Source organism: Sinohyriopsis cumingii, chromosome 18, assembly GCF_028554795.1.
Source record: "Sinohyriopsis cumingii isolate HCF-2022 chromosome 18, ASM2855479v2, whole genome shotgun sequence".
Taxonomy (NCBI): domain Eukaryota; kingdom Metazoa; phylum Mollusca; class Bivalvia; order Unionida; family Unionidae; genus Sinohyriopsis; species Sinohyriopsis cumingii.
Window position 1 is genome coordinate 74,954,150 of NC_142978.1, and position 13,440 is coordinate 74,967,589.

The following is a 13,440-nucleotide window of genomic DNA, read 5'->3' on the forward strand; positions in this document are numbered from 1 at the left end:
ATAACCATTTAAAAAATCAAATGACTCTTACTCCTTCTATGACCCCAAAATTGAAAACACTTATTTAGTCCCCATACAAAATGTAAAATTACTCACTTGGTCCCCAGTACAACCTTCACAAAAATGTTTAAATGGCTTTCACTTAGTCCCAACTGTAACCTAAAGAAAAACTCCAATGACTCACTCAGTCTCTTTGTGCAACCCTAAAAAAGAATCCAATGTCTCACTCATTTCCCTCGTGCAACCCTAACAAAGACTCCAATGACTCTCTCAATCCTCTTCTACAACTCAAACAAAAAATCCAAAGACTCGCTCAGTCTACTTCTGTGAACTAAAATCTCAAATGACTCAGCCTTCTTCTATGACCCTAATAAAACTGAAATGTCTCACTCAACCTCCTTCTGCAACCCTTAAAAAGTCTAAAAATGAGTAATAACTCAAGACAAAACAAAGAGTAATATGCTCCTTAAGGTTTCACAGCTCTACTACATTTTAATAACAGCCTTTGCCTGGAAATCATACAGCTTTTGAGACTAAGTAGGAGTCTGAAATTTTGTGTCAGCCAATCATAAGGAACGTTACATTTGTAATGACATGATTCATTGGCTGAAAATGAAAATCCAAGCTTAGAGTTTTATGATCTCTATGCCTGGTTTTATTCAAACTAATGTTTTGACTTAATATCAATACTTACCCAAAATCATTTTAAATTGCTTTTAAAATCCTACACCATTAGTAGAAAAGGACATTTTGCCTTATATTGCTGGTATGGTGTACTAAAATTAAGTTTAATAAACTAATTAGTGTAATAAAGACTATATGTTATCATATAAATATTTAAATAGTACTGTACTTTAAAAACCAGTGCACGAAGAATACCTATAAAAATATAGATTAACACTGCTCTGTATTTTGATGATCCAAATAGGCTGGAATATTTACCAGATTTTACTGCCTACTTGTGGGGCCTAAGAACAGATGTAATGCCTACATTACACATATCTAGGGAGAAAGTGAGGTATACCTATTCATAATTTTGTAGTAATTCCAACTGTAAGCCTTTATACAGCTTCCTGAGCCTGGGTAGATGTGACCAATGACATGGACCTGAAATGTAAATGATTATAAGCAATTTCTGCATTAATAAAATTAAGAAGTAATTCATGCAAAGAGAAAAATAAGTTACTTAATTGATGCAAATCTCTTATTGAAGTAAAAATCTTTCCGTTTCTGATGAAGGTACAAATATTTGAAATTGTAGCTCTCTTTAGAAAAATATATACCTTTGTAACCAACATAAAACATGATTCAATTACATCTTGTCAATGTTTAAAGACTGTATAAAAGACTGAAAATTCTGCATTCTCCATACAAAGAGTCAAGTATCCTAAAATCTGTATTGCTCCTTTGTTATAATTCAGTTCATATGAGCCATAACATGACTTGCATTATAGGTGATAATATTCAGGGACTTAGCAGAGCATTGGACTCATAATCCAAAGGTCCTGGGTTCAGTACCTGCACAGGCCAATTTGGGTCAGTTGCCTCAGTGTGTCCATGAAAAAGAAATGTAACTCCCATTTCCTGATATAGTCTGTTAAAGCTGCCATAAAAACCAACACCAAAAAAGCAATCTACTTATTCTGATGGAAGTCCTAACAAAGAGACTGTGTCATAATAGTACAAAAACAAGTATTTGATGATGTGAAACCATATTATATCTGGTTCTTAATAGCCAAGACTTAAAACGTCTGAAATAAATTAATAAAGAGAAACAATAAACATTATTCTATTTAATGGAATGTCTGATCCGAGTGAGGAGATTTCTAAGATTTATTTTTAGACACCGATATATAGTTAGGGACCATTATATATTAGAACTACCTTTCAGTAGTGTTAACTATGCAAAGGATCCATTTTTTGACATAGTTTGGTATAAAAAGATTTTGACATAGTTTTGTATAAAAAGATTTATAAATGAAAAAGGTCAGAAATTTTTCATCACTAGAGAAACATGCATTTAGAGTCTCCTCTTGTCAACATGGTTTCCTTTACATTGTGTAAGTATTCAGTACAACTAAATTTGGTAATTTTCTTTAAGGATTCTAAAGAGACCAAAGTTTAATTATTTTTAAGAACTCAAAAGTGCTTCCTTTTCATTTGAAAGAAGCAACAAACACTCCCAGCAACTGTTTTATATACATACTCATTGCTTTAGATTGGTTCCTTACTTTTTCTCCAATATTTTCTGACTGCTGAAGCTCGTCTATAAACCATTCTAGCTGACCTGCTGGATCTGTTGTGTTTATTAACAGCCACCTAAAAAGAATAATTTGGACTTTTCAAAATTTGAACAAAATTAAAAAAGTTGCTTTCCCATTTTAAGGGCATCTAATGATTGACTTTTACTTTTGGGATACACATTTTCATGGTTTTCATGGTTGTTGCAAAATGCAAATTCAAAGATCTAACAAATAATCATCCATGCAGGAAAACTGTCATAACACCTCAAACCAAGAATAAAAGTACCTATAAACATCTGATTTTTAGCAATGCCACAAAAATTATATGCGGCTGCCCATGAAATTAATTGGGTTGACAGTACAATATTTCAAACAAAAATAAGTTTAAATACATACATACATACATACATCTAACTGGGAATAATTTTAACCATCTAATGCTTCAAAAGTGAATCCAAAGCTTCAGAAACTCACTTCATTTCCAAAAGATTCTGAAATTACTGGTATATCAGTAATGTCTTACAATTTCACTTACACCATAATTAGAATCTTACAAAAGCAAAACAACAGTGAAGCTATGCTTCAAATATTGTTTACTGAATTAACAATCAAACAAGTCAAAAGAAAAATACATTGGCACTGCTGTTAAGAGAGCACCCTTTCTAAAGATGGACTAACAAATGGTGCAGGTTTCTCATCAGATGGACAAAATGGTTCCAGGCAAAGAGACTTCTCATCAGGGATCATTTGGTGTAGGTGATGGTGGATGGGGTTCTTTGGCAAAGGGACAGTTCAGAGTGGAACCATGTAAGTAACATTATATAGAAACAGAACATACAGTTTAATGAGCATTGACAAATCATTAACTTACCACCTCCACGACATTATTATTAATCAATGTATATAAAAATGAAGGACAATAAACAAATGTTGAGAAACAAGTACCCACACAATACATTTTAATGACAAATTCTGTAAGGAAAATAGTCCCATTCTCATTATATGCTACTTACCAATTCCCATTATTGCAGAAATTCATGTTCAGTGATATTATCTTAAGTCCTGGAAATGGTCTTACTGAATAGAAACCTCCCCTGAAAATACAAGACAGAGAGGTCAGTAATTTGATATTATCATACATCCAGTAACTGTATATCATGATACTCAGTGTCCTGTACCTTCCAATTTTTCAGTCACCATCAATCCATAAGTAAAACAACTGAGCACATTTTTTGCTATTTCAGGCTAAGGAAAGGGGAGCTAAGCACGTTTCCCCAAGGACACACTGATACAAGTGGGTTTTGGTGAGTATCAAACACACAACTCTCACATGATCACTGGAAAATGAATCCAACACCTTAACAACTGAGATACTATGGATACAACTAATTTTGGTATAAAATACTATATTCTTATTAAATTTACAACTTTTAGGTACATAAAAATGAGAATTGAATTTTATTTATAAATGTTTATACAAAAAACAGAAGGAAACTTTATAGAACATATAAAAAAAACTCAGATGACAGAAGGATGTAACTGATTGAAATTTACTTCCAGGTTTTCATACTATCTCATCATTCAATACGATCTGATGTAACTTCTGAGTGTGAAGAGACTATGTGATACAACTTGCCATAATATTTTGTACAATTTATTGGAAATGAAAAATATTCTGATAAACAGTGTCATATATAAGTACTGCTCCCCATTCACACTGCTGTTTATGGGAGTCAAAGAAGCACCTGTGTTATAACCAATAAACATTTTGATGTACTATATATATTCGCTTATGAGTTTAGTCCAATTGCAAACTTCACAGACTCATTATCTATTGTCAAATCATGCAGATCTAGGTCTGTGCAGTTTTTTTAGGAGTAATCAGTGGAACAATCAAGATACCTTGATGCGATGGCCGATCAGGATCTATATTATCTGTATTTGGGCTTGACTTACTATAGTGAGTATAGACATAATGCAACATAACTTTGTGTCAGGTTAGTACCCAAACACAAAATATGGTATTTAATGATTTAAAACTGTTGTAACTGGTTATAACTGGTTTCTCAGCAGCCAAAATCAAAAACTGAAATAAATAGCAAACAATAATATTAAACCATTCTAATTAAATAGGATCCATGACCAAATGACTGTTTCTTATGATGGTCAGTGATATAATCAAGAAGGACCTTACCGTGATGGACTATTATATTGATAACTGATGCAAAAGAATCATACATACTTAAGAATTGTTGAAAATGTGCTCTCAGGTAGCCAGTAGTCCCAGGCGATGGCCAGGGCAGAATACAACCATGTCTCTGACTGGTTCCCAGTTATAAATGGTGGTGGGAAACTGCAATAGAAGTCAATTCAATCTGCCAAAATACAGCCATGTCTGAATCAAAATTACAATAAGTTATTAGTCCATAAAAACTAATAATATAACATTGTCAACCTTGACCCTTTTAACACATCTCTAATTTCCCAAAATTATTTTTTTTATAACCATATACACCAGCATGTATCAGACATACAGATGGATATATATATATATATATATATATATATATATATATATATATATGTATTGATTGGTGGATATCAAATATTGATTGGTAGATATCAGAGTGACTTCATGGAATATACATATATACAAGCATATATCTGAAAGACTTCATACATATTACCCCCCTAAAAAAGAACAAAACAAGCAACATGGAGAGAGTCTCACTTTATCCACAATTATGGATGACAATCTGCATTTCAAGGAAATAAAAAATTAAATTTAGAGACATTAAAATAAGACAAAATTAATTTTTGATTGTAAACTTGTTTGTCTAGCATTCATTTCTGTTCTTAAATATAAATTGGGAAAATAACTCAAAAACAAATTTGCACATTTGAAGTATCTATACCAAGTAAATCTCCAATTACACCTAAAATGGGAAATGAGGGAAAAAAGTCTGTAGCTATAGTATAGTATGCCTTCGAGATATACTACCATATTTACCGCATATGTTGGGACACAATAAAGTAATTATTTTTTTTCCAGTCCCAGAACTTATGGTGAAACTTTTTTTCACTTTGGAAATATGTCCCCAGACTTAAGAAATGAAATAAATTTGTATTGCATTTTTGCTTGCCCCCCCCCGCACGTTGCAATACATTAGATAACTAAAACGCTTAATTGATAATAAAAAGAAGGAAACTAACCTTATGTTGTTATCATTTATTCCTTTTTTCAACATGATCATTAAAGAATAAAATATTTCCATGAAATCCATATAAGTAGCATAGGATTCCATACTGTAGCATGTATCAATTATGTCCGCTATCACACACCATGTTGTTCATTGACATGAACATTGAGAAACAATTGTGTGTGGTTGTGCTCAAAGGTTTGAACATGTTATCCGACTGAAAACTGGAGCCAACAAAATTGTAAACAAGAGGAAATAGTCAACCGATATCTTGAAGACGACATTCATGCATGATATGGTGTTGGGTGCAAAATAATTAAGATTGAATTATATCCAGGTCTAATGTATGACAGTATCTCGCAAATAAAAATCATCAGTTTAAAACACATTCACTTGAGTGCAAGTGACAATCTTTTCACCAGCTTGGGTTACAAAATTGTCCTTACTATTTATCCACAGACATCAATGCTCCTTCATATTAACTGTAACCACTGATGCCAAGCACATAGAAGCCCTGGTGGTGAATAAACATGATTGGCAGCAAGCAGTTAACTCCTTCTTTGAACCTACCAACAGGATATCAAAGACAAAAGGTTATTTTTATTACAAAGCAAGCCGACTTTGGTTACTTTTTTTTGGTAAAGGATATCAATACAAAGGTTATTTTATTGCAAAGCAAGCCGACATCGGAAGCTGACTGGATTCTGTGAAGTGAGCCGATTTGTTTTTTTTTTAATATACAGAGACGGTCGAGATAAGGAAGTAAACTTGGGTTCCTTTTTAACTGTATTCACAGGAATTTTGAAAATAAATTGAAACAATGGAACAAATTTTAAAGTGACACAATATAGTGCTTTGTGCACAGATGTCGATGACCCAGCATCACCCAGAATATTTGGAGAAAATAAAATCATGTGATGAATTCGTGAAGGCCAGAAGAGAAGCAAAAGATTTCGCAAACAAGAGGGAAATCATCAACTGATATATTGAAGACAACTGCCATTCATGCATGGCACAGTGTTAGGTGCAAAATAGCCAAGATTAATTTATATCCAGGTCTACTGTATGACAGTATCTCGCAAATAAAAATCATTATTTGAAAACACATTCACTTGGTGCAAGTGACAATCTTTTTGCCACCATGGGTTACAAAAGTATCATTACTATTTACCCGCAGACATCAGTGCACCTTTGTATTAATTATTACTACAGATGCCAGGCACATAGAAGCTCTGGTGGTAAATAAACACAACTGGCAGCCAGCAGTAAACTTCTTCTTTGAACTTACCAACAGGACATCAAAGACAAAGCAAGCCAACGTCGGAAGCCGACTTTGGACTCAGAAGCCGAATTTTTTTAAAGGATATCAATACAAAAGTTATTTTATTGCAAAGGAAACTGACCTCAGAAGCCGACTATGGATTCTTTTAAGTGTGCCGATTTTTTAGCTTTGAATATACAAAGATGGCCAAGATATGGAAGCTAACTTTGGTTCCTTTTCACCAGTATTCACAAAATTTTTTAAAATAAAGTGAAACAATGGAACAGTTTTTAAAGTTACACAATATAGTGCTTCATGTGTGAACATCAATGACCCAGCATCATCCAGAAGATTTGGAGAAAATAAAATCACGTGATGAATTCGTGAAGGCCAGAAGAGAAACAGATCATTTCGCCAACAATATGATCATTAACATGTATGAAACTCTAGTGTACTTTGATCGCATTCCTGGATGGACTGACAATAACATGGACATCAAAAGTGTGAGAATTAGCAAGACTAGTGCAGATTAGAAAAAATCTGACTTTTGTCCTTGCAGTTTCCGCTTCAGGTGGTGTGTTGCCTCTAACAATTTTTGACGGTATGAGAAAGCTAAAATAATATTCATGTACAAAAAGAATAGATTGTACATGTGCAGAAGAAGGGTTGTGTTGATGAGATGCTGCTGCAGTGGATTAAAGAGTTTTATCTCAAGTACACAGTTTTAAATTTTTTTAAAATAAAATTTCAGCTGGAGTGCAATTTTCGACATGCAATTTTTGAATGATTTAAAAGGTGTCCCACAACTTATGACTTGAAAAAAACGATGTGCCCCAGAACATACAGTGCATCAAAAAATTACTTTTAAAATTAATTGATGGTGTCCCAACAAATACGGTAAATATGGCAACATGTTTTGAGAAAGTCTTTAACAATGTCACAAAGGTCTTAGTAAACTGTTTACTTAAAAATAAAAAAAATTCTTCAAAAGTATTCATGAGTGTGTGTGTGTGTGTGATTTAGATTTTTAATGTAGATTTAATTATTTTAGTCATATTACTATGATGTTTGCAGTGTGGCAGTTTAGAGCGATGGATAGCACTGAGGCATCATGCAGTAGACATGAGGCATCATGTCCAACCCAGTCACATTATCCTGACACCAGGCCGACCAGTCATAACACTAACCTGTTAATGCTGAGCGCTAAGCGAGGCAACTGCCAGTACCATTTTTATAAGTTATTGGTATGACTCAGCAGGGGTTTGAACCCATGACCTAACATATCTGAGGCAAACACTCTAACTACTTAAGCCACCAGAGTGGTTTCCAAAAGTGTGAAATGCCTTGCAAGAATCTTCTTTCCTCATTTTTGGAGTTGAACAAACTTCCAAGAAACAAGCATTTACTTTTCCGAGAAAGTGAACTGATTTTGGAGGTCACATTTTATTGCATAAATTTGCTCATGTAAAATGAGAAACTGGAAATTTAAAACATGGTTTAAAAGGGGTTAGGCTAGGACAGATCAGACTGTAGGGGATAGAGCCAGGGGCATGAACACAAAATAAAACATTTCCTACACTACACTTTCTTCATAGCTAGTTAGTACAAATTAGGCCCCAGAAATAGTTCCATTGCAGGACCTTTATAGGGCACCTTTGCGGCTTCCATCCCACAGATACCTTGCCTACAGATTTATGTTCTGCCCCTCCCAGTATTTCCTTACCCCAATGAGATATCTGGCTCTGCCACTATTATGTGGTCCTCTTTTGCAACTGTCCTGGAAATTTTCGAAGTTTTATTTCCATAAATCAAACTGTTTAATGAAGACTTTTTTTCCAATGATAAGAATAATATGGGAAAAGTCTTTACTCCTGATCTAAATGCAGCAAAAGTTATAAATAGGAATAAATACACATTTAACATAAGATAATACACAAAATCATAGAATACAAAATAAGGTATTTTTTCAAAGCAGTTATATAAGTTCAGAATTTACCAAGTATGGCATACTTTTGCATCATGATTTGTTTCAAATTTATGCTTCATTCATTACTGTATATACTCAATTGTGAGTCCAACAGAAAACTGCACAGACCTAGATCACATAACGCACCAGCAGATCTGGATCTGTGCAGTTTGTTTGGAGTAGTCAGTAGAACAAAGAGCATAGACCCTGGTTTGTAGTTGCATTATGTTATGGCAGATAATGATCTTTGTTATTCCAGTTTGACTCGACTTGTAAGGAAGCATATATGGTATATTACTGTAAAAATTCATTTTCATTAATTTTTTAAGCTAAATTCACAAAAATGTGTTAATCATCAACAAAAATCAGATCAGTATTTCGCAGCAAGTTTGGTTGTCTAAGTCGTTATACCTATTGACTGGAGCACTCTCATGATTTCCTAATGCATGAAAGACCATTTTCCCAGGAAGGTAGGTAAGGAACATCTTGGTTACAATATGTAGGACACCTAACTGGTCTTCTCTGGACTGATTCCAGACATTGTGTGGTGGCAAATCACCTGTGAAGACTATAAAGTCAAACTGAAAATGAAACAGAAAATATTGTTTTCATTTTACATTTTATATATCATTTGTTTTAATTAAATTTAAAGCTGCTTTGGTCAATCTTAACTTTGTCTTCAATTTTAAATTACAGAGACTAGTTTAACAAAAGCAGTGCATACATATATAATGCATTCACCACTTGCATTATTTTCTTTTGAAAGTGACCCTAATATTGACTTTGTTTTAATTACTGAATAATTGGGGCCTCTTTATCATCATAATCAACCCAAGTTTGAATTTTCGTGAAGTTAAAAAGAGTTGAACTTGAGTAATTATCTAAAAATTAATTCCTTTGTCACCTTGCAATGACCTTGATCTTTGTCAGCTGCATTCCAGAATCAGTAGACGATGCTGTTTCACACATTTATAAGCCAAGTTATTGTATGGAAATCACATTGTCTTTTAGGGTCACGGTTATGCTTCACAGTTGGGTCATGATGACCTTGACCTTAACGTTTCAGCTATAGTTCGCCTACAAAGAAATCCAACTGCAATGTTTTATCAAAGTATGTGAAGCTGAAATTATGTTGTAACTTGATGACAAATGTTTTCCTATAACCTCCACATTAGTGCTACCTCCCCGGTTCTCCTTGCAGGCTCAGGCATATAGAATAGACCTGATGTGCCATCTTGCATGTGGTAAGAAGCAACTACTGGAGGCTGGACACACTGGTTTTGTGGTTAGAATGCCACACTCAAAACCAAAAGGATGCAAATCTGAATTCTACATTCATACTAACTAGGGTCAGCTACTGTGGCACTGAATAAATTATCTATGCACTAAATAGTGTCACAGTGCCTCAAGATACCACCCAAATATTAACACTCCAGCCAACAGTGGGCGTATAAGTAAGTATTCTTAAAGTAATGGTGTATTTAGTAGAAGTCTGCCTTGAGGAAAGTTCCTCATTTAAGTTGTATTGAAGCATGCATGACTATACTGGCAATTTACAGTTCCCCATGGAAACTGCTATTGCTTCACCCCCCACCCCCCAACAATATTCCTCTATCCCAGCAGGCTAGTCCAAACCTGACTATTTTGATATAAAAGCTGCAGACAAATCTGAAATGAGGTTTTTGTAAATCAATTTACACATTTTGACTGCATTAAGAAATAAATGAAATATAACAATTGTCTCCAATCAGAAAAGAAGGAAGGTACAGTATGTAATAAATACTGTTAAAAGAAATGCAAATACAATATAGTATTATAGCTTTGATTTAGATAGATTGGAGGTGGATGTAGATATATTATATTATATTATATTATTATATTGGAGATTTAGATATATTACCCTCACCTCATAAACTATTATTATTATTATTATTATTATTATTATTATCATTTATGTCATTATTATACCTGGTCCTGAATAGACTTGAGGTGTGTGAACAAACTGCTAAGCAGGATGTAGGGTGTATCACACCCTCTGTAGTCTCCCCACTTCCCGGCACCATCATGGTCTGGAGCTGCATGCCAAATTTGAGTTTAATTAAAATAAAATTTTCAATCAAAATATTTTATAAAGAAAAATTTAGGATCAATGCTTATGGCAGATGACAAAATTTGTTTGCAAGTCAAATATTTCCACAAAGGCAGATGTATATGGAATGTAATCCAGTTACTTTTGTCTGACACGAACCCTTGCTATTAAGGATGCTGTATAAAATGAATGTAAAAAAATTCAGCTCTCTTCATCTGTCAGTCAAAAACTCCTTATCAGTGACCCAAATAGACTGCATATTATATAATACATATTAAAAATAATTAATTTCTTTATAATTTCATCAGAATTTTTAATACATACTAATGAAGCAAATATTTACAAAAAATATTCAACCCCCTCCCCCCCAAAAATCAAAAGCTGATATGCTAATGGGTTGAAAAGCATGTTCACTGTCAAATTGTATTTAATCCTGAATGACTTAAAAAAGTGTTTCCCATTTGAAGTGATTTATTAAAGTTATAGTCAAACAAGTGCAAGTTAATGATAGCTGCAAGTAACACCCTTACCTGGTGGCCCATCATCAGCCCGACAGCAAAGTGGCTCCCCACACTCAGCATTGGATCCATGGATATACATTTGGTCCAGGTGGATGTCTGTTAAGTGAAGCACACGTAACCTGGGAGAGTCTTTCTGTATTTAAAGAAGAATTAATTAAAACATTGTGTATTGAACTAATTTATATATATATATATATGTAATTCAATTATTAGCTTTTGTCCATGATTGTAACATGTTAATATAATGTTTACATAGCAATCAAGTTCAAAACATTCTAGGCCCAGTCTTGATTACAATTAGACTGAATTTTCTGTTGAAATGACCTATATCTAGGTTAAGTGAAAATGTGTAAGATCAGTCTGTCAGATTTAATTTGAGACAAATTATTCTTTTACAATATTAATTGGAATGACTTAAGTACTCATTCACTCTTTGGGCCACCACATTGTTTTGTTTTGAGCCACCACATTGTTTTGTTTTGGGCCCCCACATTGTTTTGGATTATTGTAAACTCATCCAAAGACAGTCTAGATTGCATCACTGTGGTACATCAGCACATTAAAAAGTATGGAATTCATTCAGAACATTCTACATTTTTGGTCTTGTGATAGGATATTTGAGATTCTTTGGGAGTTAGTTAACAATACTGTAAATGTCTATTGAATTTTCACTTTGTATTGAAAATAAATAATTTTGAGAAAATTGTTTGTTTCATTTCTTTCTGTTATATAGTTTAAGACCCCAGATGTAAAAAAAATTGGGAGCTTGTCCAAGATCTGAATTTTCTTTTCTTTCTTTAAAACATTTCAGAGATATAAAAAATGTCTTTAAAATTTCAATTGACATTGTTTTAGAATTTTCACTCTCTTTACTAAAGATTTTCTTTTCACACACTGGATAAATCTTTAGTGAAACCAACAAACATTCACAATATCATCTGATGTTGATAACTTTGCTTCAAATCCTACTTAGACTGGGTTAGGGTCTATGAAAAAGGATCTTGAGCTTGCCAGACATTATGATCTTTCTGAAGCAAAAGCATCTTTAAAAAAGCAAGTGGCAGAGAATATTTTGATTCAGTATTTGGTGGGAAAAGAAGTATTGGATGATAGTGCTTTGGGTTGACTGGTAAGTCAATATTTGGTTTTGATAGGAAGTGAAAGGAATTACAGCTAAATTAAAGGAATTAAAGGAATTACAGCTAAATTAAAGGAATTACAGCTAAAGAGCCCAAGATGGAATTGGAATTAAGGCTTCAGCTCCAAAAGGAATGATTTAAATACAAATGCAGAGAGAGAGAGAGAGAGAGAGAGAGATATGCAAATTCAGAGAGATGCAAAAAAAGAAGAGGAGCTATGCAGATGCAGAGACAAGAAAGGGATGTGCAATATAGATTAAAAGAATTAGAACTGGCAGAAAGAGCACTCTTACCTACCCTTTACACAAATTCAGGTTTTGGTGTTACCAGAAATATTAGGTAAGTACCACATTTTCAGGAAAAAGAAGTAAATAAATACTTTCTTTGTTTTGAGACAATTACTGTAAAAACTGAAATGGTCAAGTGAGCATTGGACTGGACTTTATTACAAACTATATTTATTGGTAACTCTGGATATTTACATTTCACTGTCAGTACAACAGAATGCTAATTCTTATGTAGTTAAGAAGTGTATCTTGAAGGGTTATGAGTTGGTACCTGAGGCATATTGTCAAAGTTTTAGGAATTTTAAAAATGAAAATAGATGTACCTACATCAAATTTGCAAGGGGAAAAAACCAAAATATTTTATAGGTGGTGCTCAGCTGAGAAGGTTGATAAGATTATGACAGCTCATATTAATTAATAAATCCATGGAGGTATCAAGACCTATCTTGATAAGCAAATGGTAGAAATTTTGGGGAAAAGGTACTTCCACAGCTGATGATTATAGTCTACCTATTAGCATTTTTATGGCAAAGAATTCATCTCAGTCTCATATGAATACATCCAAATTTCAATGCAGCACAACATTTGGAAATCAAGCATCTGAAAAGACTAATCCATTATCCTTATCCTTCCAATGTGCACTTATTGTAAACGGAAAAGGTATGTCATTTCTGATCACTACAGGTTGAGAAATAAGCATCTGAATAATAAAGACAGCTATTCCAAGAGTTCTT

At 33.5% G+C, this 13,440-nt stretch overlaps 1 protein-coding gene across 1 annotated transcript in view; it reads right to left on the reverse strand.

Annotated features, from left to right (window-relative positions):
• The window catches only part of LOC149776997 (sphingomyelin phosphodiesterase-like), a 38,132-nt gene that overhangs the window by 15,363 nt on the left and 9,329 nt on the right, over window positions 1-13,440 (reverse strand). Inside the window, exons 3-9 of the mRNA XM_089941752.1 lie at window positions 11,290-11,413; window positions 10,639-10,745; window positions 9,082-9,251; window positions 4,486-4,596; window positions 3,257-3,337; window positions 2,232-2,319; window positions 1,025-1,107 (exon numbers count right to left, since the gene is read on the reverse strand). Of these exons, the coding sequence (XP_089797878.1) occupies window positions 1,025-1,107; window positions 2,232-2,319; window positions 3,257-3,337; window positions 4,486-4,596; window positions 9,082-9,251; window positions 10,639-10,745; window positions 11,290-11,413 (764 nt within the window). The remainder of the gene's footprint in view (window positions 1-1,024; window positions 1,108-2,231; window positions 2,320-3,256; window positions 3,338-4,485; window positions 4,597-9,081; window positions 9,252-10,638; window positions 10,746-11,289; window positions 11,414-13,440) is intronic.